Here is a 22,578-nt window from a genome sequence, read left to right as displayed (position 1 = left end):
CAACCCATGTTAGGACGTTCTTGCTGCCTTAGGAGTGCCAATCTCTCTCCACCAACTGTGATGGAACATTTTCAGTTATTTGGGATCATTAGAGGAAAGTTCCAGATTTGAAAGCTCTAAACGCTGATCGATGGCTGTATATGGTTAGTTCCTATAACTCAAATATTACTGGACATTAAGTATCTGTAAAGTGGTATTTTCCACAGGTATCATGCCTATAAGCTAATTACACTACCTGAATGATTTATTTCTTGACTAGTTTTTTATCTAGTTTATTGTACAGTAGTACAGATCTTCAAATCCTTTGTCACTGCTCCCTGCAGCTCGAAAGAAGCCAACCGGCTTGTTTGTCAGGGGTGTGCATGCAGGGTCGTAGAGCGGATGTGGCCATTCAGGTGATGGAGGAAAGGACGTAGCAAGTTTCTTTCCATGTCATACTGATGAAAGGCATGTATTCCACAGTGCTGTAACCTCCTTCCCATTCCAGTACTCCACGTGTCAAACACAGTCTGTTTGTGAATCACAGATTGGGCTGAACAGCTGGGTAGGGCTCATGATGTGATGGAGCAGGATCTCTTGCTGCAGGATGGGAGATGCAGGTGCCCTCAGGGCACAGTAGATGGGAAAAATGTTTGCTAGGTCCCTGCAGCATTGTTCTTACTTCTGAAGGGCAGAAGCTGCTCCTCAATAACGTCTTATCATTGCACTGAAACGGTCCAGCAGGACATCTCATGCCCTGCACAAGATCCACTTCCCTTAATGCTGCAACACTGAACATCATGGTGCCTTTCATACATGTCTCCTGTTCATCGAAGCGTGTGTGTGTGTGTGTGTGTGTGTGTGAGTGTGTGTGTGTGTAACTACGTATCTCTTGCAGAAAGCAAGGAATGAGGAATGATGCCATTTTGGCTGTTGTCTCTCCTCATTGAATGCTGGCACGTTTAACAGGCTGTTCACACTGAAAGCCTCTTGCCTTCTTTCTGCTGGTTTGAAACATGTATGCCTGTCTCCTTTACAGAGCGCCAGATGGGATATGTCTCATCTCCAAAGGGCAGAACAGATTTTGTCTGATGTGTGCTACCATGTCTTTACAGCTATTTTTATAGCCCTCAAAGTCCTGGATTCTGACTGAGGCCTCTGGGTGGTTCCATAATATCAAGCATATTGATATTAATATAGATCCTTTGGAATAAAGATGATTTTTTATCAGAATCAAGGGTAGTTTGATAGATGTTTCCGGCAATATGCAACATGATAAATCTTTATTTCAGGATTGTATAAATATTACAGAAGTGGCCTAGTAAATTAGACAATGTGTTAACATTCAATCTGCTTTACCTTCTGATGCTAGGTAGACGTTAATTGTTAAAATGGAATTATAAGAACTCCAAGCATTCAATACCCATGGCAAGTCAAATGATGAGGTTTTATATCAGTAATAACAGGAATCCTTTCTCCTTGCCTATGGTATCTTCATCCGTAAGATTCAAGTGGCTACCATTTTAAAACTGTTGCACACAACCATCAGGCCAAAGGCATTTTTTGGTCAATGTTAAACAATTCTCAGATACCCACACAACCCCATAACCCCAAACTATAGAAAATACTTCAAATATAATCATAGCTGATGAATCTGAGAAAAGGAAAAAAATGGGTATCTCATCTCTAAGCAACCAGCCTGCTCTCATAATAAGATTTTGGTAACAATTCCAAGCTGTGCAGTGTGTGGCATCTAAAAGGCCAAGTTAACAGTATTTGGGCCAGAAAATCCCGTAGGTCCTTCTAGCCTCAAAGGCAGTGTCATACCTGAAGCTTTTAATGACATAGGCTACCAAAGATGAGCTCACGTGTATCCCAAATAATAAATCAACATAGTCATTTTGCAACCCAAAATCTAGGGCCAGACTTGTACATGTGTATGTTGAATTTTCAGCCTGTCTCTTATTTGCCACTTCACGCACTCACACTGTTGGGCAGGGAGACCTCAAATATGAGGTAAGACATAGACATTTATGCTTTCTCAAACCTTATGTACACAGCTTTACTCAGAAAAGGAAAGGAGAAACTAAATTCTTGGCAGCTTCTACACTGTCAAAGTCTATGGCTAGCAAGGCCTGGCAAACGCTTTATTTTATAGAAATTTTGAAATAAGACTAACCCTTGGTTTTATTTACCATGGATTACATGTCCTCAAGTTTTAATGCAAATATTCAATACTTTGGACTCTTTAAATGACTGAGAGGTTGTTACAGTCAATGAAAAAATCTTCACTACCCAGCGATATTCTAACTTGCCTATAATAACAATTAAAAAGCAGTTTACTAGCAACAGAGAAAGTCCATGTCAATGACATGAGAGCAAAAGTTTTTCAGCTTTTGACCAGTGGGGTTTTGCACAATTTCTACTGTTCTTTTATAGTGAAGCTTTGCAAGGGTGGCCCTTGACTGGCATGCTCAAATACAAAGGCTTTAAATTGTTTTGAAGTTAAGGATTTAGCAAACAAACACAGGGGTCTTCAGAGGCTCCCGTCCAATTGTTTGTTATCTTTCTGCTGCTGTGTCTATTTGTAAAACTCAGCTATGTGAGCTGGGGATTACATAAGAACTTTCAGCTTCTGTTTAAGATCTTTAAACTAAGCTTCTTTCCTGTTGCTCCTTTATTTGTGGAAAAAGCTTACTAATGTGAACCTAGAGCAGTCCAAAACAGAATGCAACAAAACCAGGTTTCAAAATATAGCCCACTGACTTATAGACTGTTTCTTGTAGTTGTATGGCTCTAACTGACAGTTTTGGGATATCTGGTGTCAAGGATTCAGCCAATATCACTAAGTCTAAGCAGAATTCATCCCAGTGTAGATTCTCCAAACTTGCCAATACACAGGTGTTTTCCTTAAACAAGCAGATTAAGGGATATGTCAGCATTTGTCTTTTCCTACCTTGAGTTGAACACTGTCCCTGAAAGTTCAATGCTACTATTAATCCAAGCTAAAGGGACATCCAGAGAAAAGATGAAGTCTGAAGGGTGCTTGAGCTCCTGGGGGCTGGGGGTGAGCCAGAGCCCCACAAAATGGTAGTTTGAAGAGCCTGGTGAGCAACTGGTCAAAGTGTCCAGCACCATGCTTTTTGGTGTGTCTGCAGCTGACAGCAAGGACCCCTCAAGTGGATGAAGCTCAGTTTCTGGGAAAACCACAGAGTGATACTATGACCTCCTTATCCCATTTCAGCATTTCTGAAGAACAGGAAAAGGATTTTTGTTAATTGCAGTTTACCTGTGAAGTTAACCCCAAGTGTAAGAAAGTTGGGAACTGGTTAACCAAAGCAAAGATTGGACTCCAAAGAAATAAAATTGGGAGATTTTCAATTTGTCTCTTTTTCCTGTATGGGTTAAGTACTTTTTGTCTTATCAACAAAGGAACAGACTTGGGAAAGAAACCCAGGCAAATTCTTCCTTTTCCCCTTGAACAAACTAAAACCTTGTTTCCATATATCAAGAACTGGAGAAACCTCAGATATACCTACTATGTTTGCACTGTCATCAGAAGAGCTGACAGCAGGACTGGTAAAGGTTTCATGGCTTTGCACAGTACCACTACTCTGACCATGTGCTGAATTAGCACTCACTTTGTGCCTGAGGGCCTGAAAGTTGTTCATAATTATCTACAAACATTTAAAAGCAACTACAAACATATTGAAAGGAAGGGATGGTTAAGATATAGCAGCCCATTATAACCACAGGCCATGAGATTTAGAAGCAATGGCTTTCATTTCTTGGTTTTCAGGAATTCTGTCATGGCAGCATCTAAAACTGTGACCCAGGTACCCTCCCTAGAAGATACCCCAGTTCTGTCCTGACTTCACAGCAAGACTAGATGCGTATACTTTATGCTTGTTTTCTATGATAACAAGAAACCCACTGACAAGTATTAGGCTTGCTACTGTACTCAATATGATCACACCTTGGGAAATCACACAATTAGGACCAAGGCTCATACCACAAAATGCATCTGCCCTACAGTTTACACATAGGCTGGAGTGTTGGCCTTGTTCAGCCTGGAGAAGTCTCAGAGATCTTACAGCGACCATCCAGTACCTGAAGAGGGCCTACAGGAAAGCTGGGAAGGGACTATTCATAAAGGTTTGTGGGGATAGAAAGAGGGGAATGGGTATAAACTGGAGAGGGGCAGATTTAGACTAGACATTAGGAAGAATTTCTTCACTATGAGAGTGGTGAGACACTGGAACACATTGCCCAGGGAGGTTGTGGATTCCCCATCCCTGGAGGTGTTCAAGGCCAGGTTGGATGCGGCGTTGGGCAGCCTGATTTAGTGGGATGTCCCTGCCCATGGCAGGGGGTAGGAACTAGATGATCTTTAAGGTCCCTTCCAACCTTAACTATTCTATGATTCTATAGAGTGACCTGTGGCAGTTTTCTATGCTGCCAGTGAACACCATACTCAAAGGTTGTGCTGTTAAATACCAACCGAAAGTGATGCTGCAAAGTCTCATGTCATGTCCAGTAGCAATGATCTTCATTATTCCCATTTGTTCTTTAAACATCTGCATGCATTTATTTGCTCGTGACTTTAGACTATGTCTTTCAATCTGGATTACTCTCTCTTTTCGCATTTTAAATCCATCTATCATGCCTTCTGTCTTTGCCTACGTCTGCATCTCTCTCCAGAAATTATGGAGCACAAACCTCAGAGCAAAAGGTAGCATCTTCTTTCCCTCACTGGAAACACATACCAAGCATCCTCTTTCCCCTTACTGGAAAGATCTACCACAAGGGAACAGAAAAATCCACGTAAAACAGAACACACCACAGCCCAGACATATATGGGGCTGACTATTCCTAACACATTCTTTTTCTTAGAATCCTCATTTTTGTTTGCCACCGTTGGAGTTGTCCCAAGCACCTGTCTGCCACTGACAGCTGTGGCCTACCAGGCAGAAGCGGGGTGTCAAGAGACATTGCGCTGCATCGCCCCTGCAAAGCACAGAGACGGGGATCATTGTGGCACACGGTTTCAGTCAGAAAGTGGAGTATTTGCCCTGAGAGCTGTCAGATGCCCCATCCCTGGAAACATTCAAAGTCAGATTGGATGGAGCTCTGAGCAACCTGATCGAGTTGAAGATGCTCACTGCAGGGGTGTGGAATAGATGACCTGTAAAGTTCCCTTCCAACCCAAACCATTCTGATTCTGTGATTCTATTTTAAATGAGTCAGCTGAGAAAAATTCCCGCCAGCTGCTGCTCAGGGAAGTTTGGATAAAAGCCGGTGCAGAGCTGCGAACACATCAGTGGAAATTTTTTCCGTTCTCCACCCAAACCCTCCTCCTCCCCTCATGTAACAGAGTCAAATCAGCCCATAATATTGCGCCCGCGGGCGAGTGGTCCGTAACCCAGGGGTGCCGAGCAGGGCAGCGGCAACGAGGTTGGGACCAGCTGTGTGCGGAGGTGCTGCTTCCCACCCGCATCCCCCCGCACCCTCACCGTGACGTGCGGGGTGGCTTCCCCGCATCCCTCCCCGCATTCTCTCGCCGTAAAGTGCAGGACGGCATCCCCCGCATTCCCCCCCCGTGCCCTCGCCGTGTGGTGCGGGATGGCATCCCTGCATCCCCGCCCTGGCGTGTGGGACGGCATCCCTCGCATCCCCCCGCATTCCCCAGCTGTGATGTGTGGGATGCCCCGCATCCCTTCGCGGCGTGTGGAACGGCATTCCCCGCATCCCCCTCCGCATTCCCCCGCTGTGGCGTGCGGGACAGCACCCTCCGCGTCCCCCTGAGCCGTGCGGGACGACATCTCCGCATCCCTCCGCTTTCCCCCACCACGTCGTGCGGGACAGCATCCCCCGCATGCCCCTACATTCCCTCGTCATGACGTGCGGGACAGCATCCCCGTCCCCTTCCCCCCCCCCCCCCCCCCCCCCCCCCGCATTCTCCTGCCGTGGCGTGCGGGACAGCACCCCCTGCATCCCCCTCGTGTCACCCCGCGGCGTGCGGGACGGCATCCCCCACATTCCCCGCTGTGATGTGCGGGACAGCATCCCCGCACTCCCCACATTCCCCCGCCGTGATGTGCGGGACAGCATCCCCCGCATCCCCCTCGCCCGAGGCCGGGCCGCCAGCGGGACGGGGCGAGGCTGTCGGGAGGAGGGCTCGGCTCGCCGCCTGCCCACGTCCCCTCCCCGGCCGAGAGGGAGGAGGAGAAAGCGAGCGAGGTCCCGGCAGCGCGGTTAGGAGAGGGTTTTGAGAGAGCCCTCCTCCTTCCCCTCGGAGGGGAAGAGGAAAGCAAAGCCGGGGCGGGCGGCAGGGGATGATGATAACTTAGAGCCGTGCTGGCGGTGCGAGCTGCCCGGGCGAGGGAGGGCGGCAGCGATGTCCCAGGGCACGGCAGGAGGAGAGGGAGCAGCCCAGGTGCTGCCCGAGGGGAAGAAGAGGCAGAGGAGGAGGAGGCGGAGGAAGAAGAAGGAGAGCAAGACGCGGCTGGTGTGCTCCAACTTGTTACCCGAGGCCGAGGTGGAGAAATCCAAGAGGACGGTCTTGGCCAGCAACCGCCTGAAGACCACCAAGTACACGGTGCTCTCCTTCCTGCCCAAGAACCTCTTTGAGCAGTTCCACCGCCTGGCCAACGTCTACTTTGTGTTCATCGCCCTCCTCAACTTCGTGCCGGCCGTCAATGCCTTCCAGCCAGAACTGGCCTTGGCCCCAGTGCTCTTCATCTTGGCGGTCACTGCCATCAAGGACCTGTGGGAGGATTACAGCCGCTACCTCTCCGACAAGGAGATCAACCACATGGAGTGCCTGGTGTACAGCAGGTGAGGTGGGATGGGCACCAGGGACATGGTGGCGGTAGGCGGTGGAGCCCCACCGGCCACAGGGGCTGTGGTGAGCAGAGTTGTGATGCTTCAATTGGTCCTAGTAGGTCCGCTGTGGAGGGCTTTCGTTTCCACTTCAAGCATGAAGGAACTCCCAGTTGACCATGGAGTTGGTGTCTCCTTCCCATCTCTTTACTCAGAACTGTGGGAGTTCCTACAGTCCTATACGTTCAGGTGAAAACAAGTCTGCTCCGATTGGTGGGGTCTCACAATAAATCACTGATTAACTGGTAAGCAACACTTTTTATAGGTCTCCACATACACTCCAGGCTTGTTAGTGTTCTGTGCTTTAAAGGATGGACAGCAAAGTGAATCTAAACATCACAAGCAGTATTTGATTTGCAAGCCTGTATGCAAAAACATCCCAGTTTGAGTGGTGAATTACACCACTGTATAGTTTCAGGCATTCATTTGGTTTTAGCAATATGAGCCTTCACAAAACTAATCTGCTGTTACTGAGCGAAGGAGGGATAGAGGCCTGAGACTTCTGCATTTGAGTTAGGTCTGCGAGGTTTCAAGACATGCGAATTAGACAGCCTGAGCTGTATTTGCTTTTCTAAGGAATGAGGCAGTTTTTCCATTGAACACTTAAGTGAATGTGTTTTATTTACTGTCTCAGGTGTCATCATTCCCTGTGAATTCACTATTTCCCAGAGCTCATGGATGGAGGATTTATCTCCTTAAGACCTTTTTTTTTTTTTTTAATGATCTGAGCCATATATTTGGACCACAGCCTTGATATCTGTAAATCAGACTGAAATGACTTTTGCACCAACGTGTACGTTCTCTGAATCCAGCTTTGGAGAATTTTTGTTTTGCTTTTCTCTCAGTGCCAGACAGTCGTCTCATAGTAGTTAAGGCTAAGGTTTCCTGGAGACTGAGAGAAGAACATATTTTCCAAGAGAGCAGGTTTTAGTTCTCTTTCTGATGCTTCTCAGTCTAACAGAAATGAAACACGTGCCAAGAAGCTTACACTCTTGATTCCACAGGCTATTTGGGAGGGGTTCTGCGGGCTGACGTAAGCGAAGCGGCAGAGAGCAATTCTCCAATTGCAAGAAAGGCATGTGAAAAATAAAAAATAAAATGCTAAAAAGAGTAGGCTGTTTTTTTCAACATCAACAGGCACAGCTTGTTATTTCACAAACTAATATCACACAAAAGTCTCAGCCTGGGGTATTTCCCCGCCAATACGTATGTGTGCATGGGAACACAAGTAAAATGGCCTTATTTCTGTAAACTAAAGCAAAAATAACCTACCCAAATTACACCCGCAGGCATGGCTTAACCTAAGGCTGTATCTAGGGCCTTGCTTGCCTGTATTTCTCCTTAACACTTTCGGTGTTGAGGGAGATGGGTGGCAGGAGGGCCAGTAAGGGACTAGCTTTGCAGTTAAGTAAAATAGTGCTAATAAAGGTGGTTAATATAGCCTTTACCAAACAAAATTAGTTTAGAAATAAAGTCTTGTGTCTCCTGCATAGAAAAGAAAGGAGTATCCGTTGCAGGAGCTGTTCAAAATATTAATAAATACTGGTACTAGAATTTTAATTCTGGAATATATCTCCCAGCCCTGAAATTTTCCATATCCCTCTCTGCTGCCAAAAAAAGTAGGCACAACCATGAGAAAAGGTATAACTTTGGTGTTAATGTCACTTGTGCTCTTTAGGGTGTCCCAGCAAAGTGTGCTGCCCTTTGTACTGCTTAAGCTATAAGCTACAGCTAGCTACTCCAGCTATGCTAGAGTATGTCAGGATTGTTCTTTTTGCTGCAGAGTTTGGGTTACTGTTAAGTGACTCTTACACAGATTAATTTGAGTGTAGTTTGCCTGTGGTTTTAATGTCAGACTAATCCCTGTGGGGCAGGGAATGCGAAAGTTTAGGAACTCCATCACCTGTTGAAGTACAGGTTCCTGGCTGGGAACAAAGCTGAATGATGCGTCCTTACAGCCCTTTGCAGAAGCCTAGTTCCCATCAGCAGCTGGCCTTTTCCATCTTCTTTTTCCAGCAGTCCCCAGGAAAAGCTCCCTTCCCCCAGTTAAAAAAGAAAACAAGAGGTTAAAATAATTTACGTATGTATTTTTAATCTGCCCAATTTTCTTCCTTTTTAGCCTTTTTCAAACTTCACCAAATCACCTTTTTTGAACATCCCTCAACCCCAGTGAGTGAGATAGGACTAGAAACTTGCTATTTTTAGAGATAAAACCCAAGATCCTCACTAACTCAAGTGACGCGGAACCAAGATTGAGAGATTTGTATCAAGGTCATGAAAGTTACTATGTGTGAGTTCAGGAAAGCTGTTTTCTCAGAAAGGTGTCATGCCAGGAGAAGCACAAGTGATTGGACACGACTTTTACTTTGTTTCTTTAGAGTCTCTGTTGCTGGAAAAATGGTGAGATATAAATGTCACACAAGGAAATAAAAAATGACAGCTTTTCTCCCCACATCATTTTTATACTGATCACTTTATCAGCTTTACCATCTTCTGAGCAAACCAGACTCTCTCTGTCTCTCTCCCCGGCTCTGTGACTTCCTTGTGGTATTGTGGGGGCAGGCTTTGATGCAAATGCTGTCCTCGATAGAGATGCTTCTAGAGATGCTTAAGGTAGGGCACGTTGATGAACACAGATGCAGCTGTGTGCTCCCCTACGGCTGCTGGAGAGCAGCGACTCTTCTCTTGCTGGTCAGTACTTCAGAACTTGGGAAGAGGCCTTCTGCAAGACGGGATGTATCAGAGTGTCAGGTTGGTCCTCTGTGCCCTTTCCTGCCAGCCTCTCCCACAGCTGCAAGAGAGCCACCTCAAACATGGACTACAGCATTCAAACATGGGCAACAGCAAGTGACAACAAATTGTAACAGTCAGCAATCTGAGACAGGGACTTTTGCTTCACTAGCAAAGAAAAGCCTTCTGTCTCATGTTCTATACTCTTTAGTGACCAGGTAAAGATTCAAGTCAGATCCCGTGTGTTCTGTCATATATCCTCCATGTGCTGCTTTTCTGGTGTCTGAAGTACCCATCCGCTGTTAGATACATGCAGCAGTTCATGATGCAAGATCTACAGGACAGAGAGAAAGGAGGAGTAGGCAGAGCTTACTGCTACTCAGGCCAGCTCACCAGGAGGAGATTCAACAGCATGCAAGCAGTGTCCACTGCGAGGTCCTCTGGAGCAGCCTACGCAGGCAGATCATATTAGTAATCTGATGTGGGGGAAAATGTTGTTCTCCTGCTATGCTGACAGCTTGACAGCTGGTGCACAGACCAGGCAGGCCTTCTTCCTCTCCCCTGCCCAGTGGTGTGGACTCAGATGACCCGTTCTCCTACAGCCACTTTTGAATCAGTGACTCAGTGGCTCACAGTTGGCAACACCTATCAGACAACAGAACAGCAAGGGATGATGCAACCTAAAGTAAAAACTGAAGAGAGATACAGCTTGCTTTTGCAGAAGGAGTACAAATTTCGCTTAGAAATTCTGGATGTTTTTAAGAATCCCTCAAAAGATACTGCTTTCTAGAGTCAGGTGGCGGAAAGGGAAAAGTCCTGATCCTTTGAATAAATTGAAAAAAGCTGTTGGATTTGAATTGGCAGAGTTATTAGGGCCTTTCTGTGGAGGCTTTTAAGGGCTCCTCTCCTGTTTGACAGTACAGAGGAAATTAGGCACTTACTTTAGGACAGTTTCACAGGTCACCTAGCATTTAGATTCAGTGCAGGTGCTTAAGTTAGGAATGCTGGATCACAGCCGGAACTCACTCTTAGTTGCTTTAAATGGAGGGAATTCACAAAAGCATTAGAGCCTAGCCTGCAGAAAATTGTTTTGTGTGCATAACCTTTGCAAACCTGTGATCATTGTACTGTCATCTCTTTGTTCCTCTTCCTAATTTCCAACACATGGGGATGGAGGTTGAAGATTTGAGATTACGAATTCACAGTCTTAGTAGTGAACTATTGTTTGGCTAGTTGCTTTTCTCCATTATTATCTGGAACTTGCAGGATGGCAGGGTGATTTTTGCTTTGCAGTTATTGTCCTACAGTGCTCACCAGCTCTGGCTGGCATTGATATCACCAGTAAAGGTTTGCTTCAAATAATTCCAGGATGTACACATTGGTGCCACTATTAAATATTTGTCAGAACGGGATTTGTCACTGAAGCAGAAGTGTTAAAACTCTTCTAAGCAATGGCTTTGTTTTCAGTGTGCTGTTACAAAGTATGGTATACATTTACATGGTATGTAAATAGAAGATGAATAGTGATAACTACAATCACAACAAATAATGGCACTTGTCCAGCAAGGAATTACAATTTGTTACTGACTCAGCGCTATGTTGGTGAGATAATAACTGCTAACGTTTTTCTAGGAACCTTATGTTCAAAACCAAAGGGCTTTGCTTTTTAAATCTACTTTGTAAGTCTTGCTGTGTCCATTGAAGAGTATTGGTAAAGGGTGTAATAGCCTCTGCATACTGATCAGAGAGTGATAACTGCTGCTTCTGTCAACTTGTGACTTACAAAATCCATGACAAATTGGAATTTATGACCGGATATTTGTCTCCCCTGAGGTGTGGAAAATGTTTAATGGGGCACTCAGGTAGCTATCAAAGCAGGCTGTTTTATCTTAGATATTAATTTCTTTTTGCAAAACTCAAGGGGGCGAGAAAAGAGAATTTGATGTGGGCAACGCATTTCATACAATTTCCAAAATACATTCCCTTCTTCCTCCCCTCTGACAACTCACCAGTAAAAGCAATTACAGCCTTGGAGAAAAAGGTTACAGCAGCGTTACCAAATCCTCACAAGGGCCCAGCAGATCCCACTCGGCCTCTAAAATAGCCACATGATGACTTGCTCTGCAACCACTTCACTTCTTGGGTGCCTTATTTTGCTGGCAACACCAGTCTATGGGGAGCTGGGTTGTGATTATCTCCCACTACCACCCAAATAAACCACAGTAGCATTTTGTCTCAAAATGTGCTGGCAGGGTAAGACATTTCTCACTAGAAGAAATAAGCTTGTCTCATCCCTTCCAGAACACAAATGTCACTAGATGTGATTCAAAAGGAAACTACCTGGGATTACTCAGTTTCCTCTATGAGTGAGCTCCGTGCACAGAAAGCTGAAAGCAAAAAGCAACAGTTTGAATCTGTTGGTGAAGTCAGTGTTCCTTCCTTGAGTTTCAGAGAGATGTTCATGTCACTGTGTCTTTTCCTTCATTTCAGTTTGGGCCAGGCTGACAGTGGGTAAACTTAACTGGAAGATGTAGTAGAGGCTCTTCTGTTAGACCGATAGGGAGCAATTTCACTCAGTAGTAGGTTTTATCCTAGTAGCAAGAGGTGTCTGTACTAATCTTCTGAGATGTAGCCAGCTGCAATGCTCAGGAGAAACCATTTGTTTGTCCAGCTATGTGTATAGAATTCATTTGCTATTCAGCGTAAGGCAAATCTCCTAAGTGCCTGAGCTCCACTACTGGAAAAGAAAAATGCTTGTATCTTATTACTAAGGTGTTTCATTTGTGTAGGATGTCATGACAGCAGTCATAGGCTGTTTCACATACATCTGGCAAACTGCCTGAATAGATACTGGTAATCTCCACTGAAAGACCTAGTGTTGTCCCAAAATTAGTTTTTCGCAGATGGATGCTACACTCTGGAGGGACACTAGCTTACCTTGTGCTAAGCAGACCACAGCCCAGAAGTACAGGTGGCCACCTTGTGTGCAGATCCACTTGCTCTCATGTGTTGGTGTTATCTTGAGACCATGATTATTGCTAGAGGTGGTTGAAAGAAGAAGTAACAGGTTTATTTGATTGCGTCCAACTACATTTCCAAAGAAACTATGCAAGAGGAAAGAACAGAACCACTGCCTGATACTGTGGTTCCAGATTCCACCTTTCACCTATCTTCTAGTCAGCAGAACCGAAAACCAGAATAGAAACCCTGACAACCATGCTATAAATCAGCGTTTTATGGAACTGCTCATTAGATAGCATGATATAACTTAGCCAGGGCATTACTCCAACTAGCAGACCAATCCTCCAGAAGGAGTTCTCTCAAGCTCTGCCTGGAAAGCCTTGATTTTCTTATGAAGGTGTTGGAAAACTCCAGGGAATGAAGAAGATTTAAATGGCTTCTTGTGGTTTTCCTTCCTCCTACTGACTAACGTTGACTGATAAGGAAGATGAAAATAGATAAAAAGGGAGGGTCCCTGCCACTGGGCAGGACTTACTCAGATGCCTCATCCAGGCTTGCACACCCCTTATGGATGGACAGGCTGCCTACCTTGATGCAACAGCAGGAGAAGTCCAAGTGCCAAATCTCCCCTTGCCATGTAATCCAGCATGCTGATCATTTGCAGAGTAGCTGCTCTGCCCAAGAGCAGTATAAGAGTTGGATTTCCTTTCCCCCTGCACCCCTAGGTGGTTTAGGTATGTGGAGATTTTGTGTATATATACAGCAAGGGCAGTGCAGCTGGCAGGCCGAATGCACCGCACCAGGGTTATGCCCAATTTGCAGGATTTATGCTGTAGGCTTGGTTTCAGCAAACACATATATTGAGAGCAATTAAGATCATGAAAAGCAGAACAATTTGTTTCACTTCACCTAGTTGGGGAGGTGAAACAATTGCCACAGCTAACGTTCAGCCTCAGTATTTTAGCTTGGCACTAATGCAACTATGTTAGTGGGCAGTCATGTTTGTACTCAGAAGAGATCCACAGCAGAAACACGATCCCTACCCTTCTGCTGCCCTGCAGCAATACACTATGCCTGACCTCGTCTCATCAGCATGTGGAAGTAAGACAGTGAGAGTCTCCATGCTCTGAGACAGGGAGAGTGCATTTCAGTGGATGGCATAGACATGAAGTGAGGAGCTGACTCAATGCTAAAAGCCAGTACACTGACCTCTTACTGATAACTCTGTGTAGGTACAGGCAGTGGCTTCATCTGATGTATGTGTCAAGCATAAAAGTTGATCCACACCCAAAATGCAGCCACAACTTGAAGGTGTGAAAAGACGCTAACTTATAGCTTTTCTTAAGTAGGTGCTTGTGGTGGTGTGGAGGGAAGAGGGGCTGCAAAGGGCACGACAGCAACATCCTGTCCTAGGAGCTTCAGTGGCCCTAATATTAGCCTGCCTGAGGCTAATACATATACAAATACATCTTTGATTCTGAAAAAGTTGATAAAGTAAGCCTCGGGTTTAGTTTGAGGAAGATGACCTGTATGTTTCTGAATGCATTTGTTTAATCTTTGCTGCGTGTCAAGGAAGTGAGAGTGAGGGGGGATTCAAACTAAGAGCTTAGAGTGCCTGTAAGTTGTGAGCTAAGAGGAACAAACTTTCTCTCTTTTACTATTTCTAGGATATAGTTACACAGCCTGTCCACAGAAAGCTAGTAGCCACCCAGCTAATAGGGTGTTCTGTCCTGTGGACTTCTGAGGATATCTAATACTTATGAGCTGGCAAACTACCCCTTAGTTCTTTGCTCCCACAGTAGCAATGATTTATTCTGTTTTGAGACTGTTGCAAGTCAAGATCTTTGTCATGGTCAGCCTATATCCTTAAGGCCATATTGGTCAAATGACAGTTTTGAACTGGCAAGGCATGCGTTTTCAGGGGTGTACCGTGCACTTTAGGAGTGGGAAGCATCTGCCATCTCCTCTGCTATTTTATTGCAGTTTTATTCTTGTCTGATCACAGTATCTCTAGAGTGACAAACAGAACAGTCTCTCCAGTGCAGTGACCAACTTTTGCATCATGCCCAGTCATTTCATAAGCCCAGACTCTGCTAGAGATTTGTTATAATAGGCATGGGGATCGCTTGTTTTGTTTTTACATTCTGGTTGCCTGGAACTACTGACCTACTTCAAGGAAGAGTTTAAATGTTTGACAACTGAACTCCAGTTCTTACACATCTGTGCTGCTATTATATTAACACTGAGGGTGGGAACAATGTTACAGAATATTTGGCATTAGGTGGTTTCAATGGAGGTTTTAGTTTTGACCTTTCGTGGAGAAAGACCATTATGAAGTGACAGCATATGTAGCCATAGTTCTTTTATCTTTGTAAGTTATCTAATGCATATTAGGCTTTTCTAGGTTGAACAGCCATGTACCAATATGCTTGACCCTTGTCTGCTCACCTTCCTGCCTTCTAGTAACATCCTGAATAAGACGTTGTGGATATGTTAGCTTATTTTGTTTATTTACTAACAAGTTGTTGGGCAAGTTGTTGTAAAATCTCCCAAAATATTGAGACCAGCACACTAAGTGCTGAACAGCAGTCACCTAAATACAGCTGTGAACATGTTCAAGATCTCTTAAAATCCAGACATGGAGTAAGATGCCCCAGAAGAGATGCTTGTGGACAAATTTTTGAAGGGAGATTTAGCAGCCAAACACTTAAAGATGCAGAAAGTTCATTAAGCGCATTAGAAAGACATAATCTATTTTGGGCAAAAATAGATTATAAGAAATCAAATTAATCCACCTAAGTCTGATCTTGCAGTTGTAGTGTATTATTTTTGTGGGGGCCCATACTTACATTTGGGGGTTAAGATGCTTTCTTTAATTTCTTTTTTCTCCCCTTTTAGAATTTCTGTGTTTTCATTGTCATCCTCCTCTTGCTGTACTTCCCTCCTCTGTACACCTGCAAATCTGTGAGGCAAAAGCTTGGTCTTATAAAGCTTGCCAGAATAATTACATATATTGTTTTGATCTGCACGCTTGAGAGCATTTTGATCTTTCTTCCTTCACTATCATATGTTCATATTGTATCAGAGATGCTTGGATAGTGGTGCTGTCTCCTGATAGTAAGGTTGATTTGCTCTTAACTCTTCTGCATATGCCATTAGTTATCTTCCCTGTAAACAGCAGTGAGCCGCTAATTGTCGCTGGCTGGCAGGAAGGCCTCGCAAGTACTAATTTGGTTGCCTCTGACCTGACAAGTGTATTTCCTGAAGCGGTTTGTCAGGTTCTTTCTGGGACATGGGGTGAGATTTATTTCACATTAGTTTTAGCTCAGAAGTCTGATCAAACCATCTATATTTGTGCCACAATGAGTGGAGAGCATTGAATGGTTTGGAGGAGGTGGGGCAGGGAGGACTGGGTGGGTGACATCCTTCCAAATTATTTGAAACACTTAGGTTAGTTTGTATCAGGAGGTACTTACCTCTCTCCAGTGATAATACAGGTGAAGCTGAACTCAATGAGTTGCTTAAACAGCTAAGTTGAGGTAAGACGATGACATCAAGCTGAGTGGAGTAGTTGCCACACCAGAAGGACAGGATGTCATCCAGAGGGACCTGGACAAACTGGAGAAGTGGGCCTGTGAGAACCTCATGAGGTTAAACAAGTTCAAGTGTAAGGTCCTGCACTGGAGTCAGGGCAATCCCCATTTTCTTTACACACTGGGGGATGATGTGCTTGAGAGCGGCCCTGCAGAGAAGGATTTGGGGGTGCTGGTTGATGAGAAGCTCAACATGAGCCGGCAATGTGCTCTCACAGCCCAGCAGGCCAACCGTATCCTGGGCTGCATCAAAAGAAGCGTGGCCAGCAGGTCAAGGGAGGGGATTCTGCCCCTCTGTTCCTCTCTTGTGAGACCTCATCTGGAGTACTGTGTCCAGTTCTGGAGTCCCCAAAGTAGGAAGGATGCGGAGCTGTTAGAACGGGTCCAGAGGAGGGCTACAAAGATGATCAGAGGGCTGGAGCACCTCCCATGCAAGGACAGGCTGAGAGAGTTGGGCTTGTTCAGCCTGGAGAAGAGAAGGCTCTGAGGAGATGTTATAGCGACCTTCCAGTACCTGAAGGGGGCTAGAGGAGAGCTGGAGAGGGGCTATTCATAAAGACTTGCGGGGATAGGACGAGGGGGAATGGGTATAAACTGGAGAGGGGCAGATTTAGACTGGACATCAGGAAGAGTTTCTTCACCATGAGGGTGGTGAGGCACTGGTACAGGTTGCCCAGGGAAGCTGTGGCTGCCCCATCCCTGGAGGTGTTCAAGGCCAGGTTGGATGGGGTCTTGGGCAGCCTGATCCAGTGAGGTGTCCCTGCCCATGGCAGGGGGTTGGAACGGAATGATCTTTAAGATCTCTTCCAACCCTAACCATTCTATGATTCTATGACAAATCCTGTTAGTAAACTCAAGAAGTGATAAATTTTAATTGCTGTTAATGCTGCATATGATTTTTGGATGGTAGAAGAGTAGTTTGTCCCACTCAATATATTTAATGATTTGTTTAAGGACTATGTTTTGAGAATCACAGGTGAAAGTATGTTCACCTGTCAGGTGAAGGGGATAAGCTGGTATGCATTGTTCCATCTGCAGCATTCTCCCATCAGCATTATCCATTAACATATTGTTCATACTTGTGGAATGTATTTGTATCATTTATCTCAGTGCTTGGAAACAGTATAAGAGATTAGTTGTTATCAATAAATACTTTTCTCCTTTGAATAACTGATTACACTGGGATTTCTGTGGAGTTTTTCAGACTGCCCTCATAACGTAAGGCATCTTGGTATTTTGGGATGTTATTTATTCTTTAACCTTAGATGCAATGTTGAAACATAAGATGGGAGATTCCTAATTCTGCTTTCTTCTGTTTGTATGTACCTAAATACTAGGTCAACTAAAACCACTTTGCAACCTGTGTCTCTTAAACTGAAGAGAGCAATTTTGTGTGTGTGACATAATCATGAGAGTGAGGCATTGCTGTCAGGTGTCTCACAAATATCACATGTGGCTGTTGGGCTTATGGTTTATGCCCGGTAGGATCAGATGTTAAAACCTGCAAGGGATATTGCTAGGTGACCAGGGAATGAATCAGAGGGCTCAGTGCTGAAATTATTCTGCTAATCTTGAATATCACTGATTTACCCTTGGTTGCCAGTTTCTATGCTGGAATTTTAGTGTCAGATAGGAGCATAGGCAGATGCAGACAAACTATGTAGCCGTAGAAGGGCTGCAGCACCATGAGATGTCATGCCACTGTTTGCTAAAGTCCTAAGTCCTGGTCATCCATTTAGAGAATTTGAGACTCTGCTCTTCCTGATTGTTCAAGCTTAAATGCGCTGCCTTCTATTGGCTTTTTCTTATGTATTTCTCTCATTTATTTTCAGTGCAGTTCCCTGTGTCTGTCTGCTTCTTGTGACAGGACCATGGCTGTGTGTGGGAGCTCCTGTTTCTGTCACAGACTGTGGGAGCATTCTGAAATGCAAGTTCAGCAAAAGCTGTACCTTAGCTGAGCCAGTTTTCGGTCTAGTGGTGCTAATGTTTAATCTACCACACCCCTTTTCCAAGAGTCCAGTTTAAGGCTTCTAACAGCCCTTCTCATGGACTGAACAATTAATGATATCACCTCAATCTGAGGAATAATACCACAGTGGACTCTGGTTTTTCAAGTCCTAGCATGTTATATGGTCAACTTGATTGATTAGCAGTGCAGTAGCTTTTCTTCCTGGAGTGGAACATCTGCCAGCTCATGCCAGAAAAATGTGTGAGACCTGTAAGACCCATCTGCCAAGGAATAGCACAGCATAGGATCCCCAGCCTGACAGTTTATTGCTGTATGTAGACCAAACAAAAAGCTAGCACTGAAATATATCTAGGAAGAGAAGACAACAACCAGTCAGTTTTGTGTATTTTCCAAGTGTTTGGTTGTTGATGTGGTTTTTATTTTCGTGGATTTTTACGCTTGTTTTTCCTTCTAGTTAATAAGTCAGGTAGAAATTATTCAAGTTTCAAAACTGCTAAAAAGTCATTGCAAACCTCACTGGAGATAAAACTCCTGAGAAAACTTAGGTCCAAAATATTTGTTCCGTTTTCAGAGAGAAGTACTGAAGAAGAATCTAGCGTGATAGCGACAGAAATAGCATCTTTTAAGCACATGTAGCGTCTTAACCTTTTAAAGCCATTGTTCAGCATTCTACTATAAGATTTCTCTGAAATTCCCCATGGTTATTCTAAATTCAGTCCTTGGAATGCAGGCAGCAGAAGAGAAGGAAGAGAGTTCTTGAGTTTATTTTCAATGGCATTTGGTCTGGTTTGGAGGATTTTTATATTGCTAATTTGGTCTTTGCATATTAATTCATGTTCTTCCGCTGCTACTCCTAAATTGGAAACTTTCCGTTTTACGTCTGGCAATCTTGTCCTCAGTTGTTTAACCTTTATGCTTTATCACTAGAAATAGCTACTGCAGTGAATTCCGCCTCTTAGTCATAATAACATTCCTTTCGGTTGTCCTATCTGGCAAATTCCAGAAAGGTTTTTGGGTTTGTTTCTTTGTTTTATTTTTTAACATTTAAATTAATTAAAACATTAACCTTAAAATAATGAATATTGCATTTACAGGAAGCATGCCTGAGTTGCTGGTACTGCACCCTACAAAAAGGTCTTAAGCAAGAAAGTTTTGATACGTGTTCTTTGCTCTTTACCAGCAGAACAAAGTGCAGAAACACAACCACTTCTACAGAAGTGGTTAAGACCAATGGTGCATTGCTCCAGCTAGTCAAGCATTATTCAGACTACATGCAGATCTGATTGCTGACTATTTGGGAGCAGAGTTCTTACTTCTCCAGTTACTGAATATACATCTGGACGTCCAACGCTTCTGTGGAGTATCTCCTCATCCATGTCTGAGTCTTTTCTTTAGCAGCCCATTAGTTCCAGTCAGACTCCACAGCAGTTCTCTCCACAGAGTTCATACACAATATGAAAATACCATCTGCAAAGGTCTCCAGTCAGTCCTCCCTGTAATTACTGTGCTACTAACCTGTACATATTTCTTAGGAAGGGAGCACAATGTTCTTAGGAGTTTTCTAAAACTCAAAAAAAGTAAACTGCCCATGCCGTAGCAGTGCAGGCACTTCATGTTCCAGAGTACTGTTTATCCTGCTTGAAGACATGTTTTGAGCCATGAGTTTTTCCCTGGCTTTCTAAAAACAAGATCCTTTTCACAAGTCAGATCTTCCTTTGGCCAGTCTGATGCCCTTCGTATGATGTACGGGATCACCTCCCATGGCCTTAAATGTCACTGTCTCTCAAACTTCATGTCTGTCTGTGTCTGTCCCTGTTGTAAGGGCAATCCCTGGTGATTCATGTGAGGATTTCAAAGGCACATTTATGCTGCCCAGCAAGGAGGTCTGTGTTGGCACTGCAGTGGGCTGTTATGTCAATATGGGCAGATCCCAATGCAGCATTACTCAGATTATTGTCTCTGAGCTGCTCAGCAAGGCTTGTCAGCTACTCTGTGTGGCACATAATGCTTCCGTACAGTCATACTGCTTTGAGAAGAAAGCTGGCTGTATATCAGTTAGTTCAAATGTCTGCAACTTGAGTTTCAAGATTATTTTGCACCTCAGAGGACTCGGAGAGCCGCTTTAAGTACACATTCTAATCAAGAAGAAATTTAGAGGTTAAAATGTTTAGCGCTTTAGATAGTACCATTAAATGTTCAGTCCTTGGGCTGGAGAAGTCTTAAAAAGATGACTGGGAGTTTAATAAGTCTTAAAATGTATATAAGTGGAACCATAGTTGTTTCTCTTTAAGGAAGCAGACAGCATTTTGTAAACATCAGTCAGTTTGCTTTACAACTGGGTGGGTACAAGGAGAAAATGGCCAGAGTGACTTTTTTTCTGACTTGTCAAGAGAAAGTGTGACTTCACAGTTAGCAAACTAGCAGTGTGTGCTGGAGCAGTTGTCTGTTTTGCATAGCTGCACTGTGTATGAAGAAACCTTGTATATCAGAATAATAGACAGTGAAGAGCCACCAGATTGGTAGCCATTACAAAAGCAGAGTGTAGATCTTTTTCTGAGGGCCTCCAACAAGACCAGAAACTGATGGCCAAATTAACCACGGTGTTTTCATAGTACTGAAAGCAGGCAACACACAAGAGCCAAAAATGTGGAAGTCTGATGTTTTCACCATGACCTGGGATTGTGCTTTGTCTAGCTCAAACTTTTGTTCCCGATTTTAAGTTTCCGGGTGAGGCGCTTTACTTCTAAAGTTGTGCTTTGCAAGTCTCTTGTGGCTGATGGTTGACAAAGAGATCAGGCTGGAAAGGTGGTACAGGCAGTCCTTACTTAATTCAGCCTGCTAGGAGAGAAAAGAACAGAGGCAGACTTCATGGATCAGTAGCAGTGGCTCTGTCTGCTATTTCAAGTTATTAAAAAGCCACTTCAGTGTTTTTTTTTAAAGGCATTTTCCTAAATACTCTCTAATGCCCATAATAATTTTAGATGCTGGTAAGTAAATATTTTTCTTCTACCAGTGTGTTATTTTTTTTTCCTCTTGGCAAGCATGGGCATTTGTGGGTTTTGTGTTTTGTTTTGGTTATTCTTCTACAATGTTTAGGATGAAGTAGAAATTAGCTTTTCTGCTAACACCTTGCAGATATACACACACAAAATACTTGAACTTGCCAAAACAAGTTATTTTTGCATCAGTATTCTTGAATTTATTTTCTGCTCACATGTTTTCAGAAAAAGAGTGATTCTTACCAGCTGGTGTGGACAAAACATTGTGTCTCCAAGATCGAAAAACTGATGGCTTTTTAGTCAGTACTGTAGAGGTCAGATATTGGAGAGACAGCTGGAGAAAAACAGGCAAAGCTTTGATTATTAGAAGGCCGCTTTAGATAAGACCAATGTTAAGGTAATTAAAAAATAAAGCAAAAGACAAATATGGTTCTGACCTCTAATGCCAGAAAAATGTAGTGTCATGCTTATAACTGGGCCTTGAAATGAGCCCTGGGAGAAAACTGGGGCTCTATGATGGTTTTGATTTACATCTAGGCCTTGATTTCTTGTTTTTGATTGACAGCTTTCTATATCATGACAGACTAATTTTGCTTCACAAGCACATGGACTCTCCCTGCAGTAAGATGGGAACATCACCTGTAAGATAAAGTCAGTAGTGCCAAGGCAAGCTATACCCTCCCCAAGTCAGAGTCTTAAGGGCATTGGTGAATGAAGATATGCTTATTGTATCCTTCCCATCCACTGTTAAATATCCCATCTACAGTAGAATCATGTTCCCTCCTTTCTTCTTTTTCTTTTCTTGTTTGGTCTGTTGTCTTGTTGAATTGCAGAAAGGCCTTCAAGCATTAAGGGAAAGAGGACTGCTGCTGAATCTTCAACACACTTACCAGCAGATCTCCAGTAGGGTCTTCAACAGGGTCTTGAGCAAGTTGCATAACCCTTTCTGTGCGTCAAAGTTATAGTTTACCAAATGGGATCAGCATGATTTATCTCGCAGGGGTTTTAAGGTTTGAACTGCGACTTTTAAAGTGGTCTTTGTCGTGATTTGCTTCCCCTTAAAACTGAATGGGAGTTCAGTGTCTTGATTTTCTCATTGCAGGCATTTTCGAATTGGCTGCCTCATGTGAAAAGCTTGGGGTTTTATCTTTTTTTCCCTTGTATTTTTGGGTTATTAGTGATCTGATTTCAAGATCTCTTTAAATGGAGTAAAAATAAGAAAAATCTACAGTCCCATTTACAAAGAAATCTGTATCCACCATCCATAAGGACCTGGTTAGGCCTAGCACTACTGGGGTTAATGGGTTATAATTACTCCACCTCTACCACGATTCTCAGAGAAACTCTGAAATAAAAGAAAAATAAAAATAAAGGAGCATTGTCAAGCACCTCAGAAAAAAGTAGGCATTTAGTTAAGAGACAGCAAAACATTTGGAGATGCCATGTACAGAAATAACCGCTTCCA

At 43.8% G+C, this 22,578-nt stretch overlaps 1 protein-coding gene across 2 annotated transcripts in view; it reads left to right on the top strand.

Moving 5' to 3' along the window:
- The first annotated feature begins 6,215 nt into the window (after positions 1–6,215).
- ATP10A (ATPase phospholipid transporting 10A (putative)) overlaps positions 6,216–22,578 on the top strand; it is a 112,582-nt gene continuing 96,219 nt past the window's right edge. For both annotated transcript variants that reach the window (XM_054056078.1, XM_054056077.1), the window contains exon 1: positions 6,216–6,816. In XM_054056078.1, coding sequence (XP_053912053.1) covers positions 6,377–6,816 — 440 coding nt within the window. In that variant the 5' untranslated portion in view covers positions 6,216–6,376. The remainder of the gene's footprint in view (positions 6,817–22,578) is intronic.

This window comes from Cuculus canorus, chromosome 1, assembly GCF_017976375.1.
Source record: "Cuculus canorus isolate bCucCan1 chromosome 1, bCucCan1.pri, whole genome shotgun sequence".
Lineage (NCBI taxonomy): Eukaryota > Metazoa > Chordata > Aves > Cuculiformes > Cuculidae > Cuculus > Cuculus canorus.
Note: the sequence above shows the minus strand (reverse complement) of the source record. Positions and strands in the feature narration are given on the sequence as shown.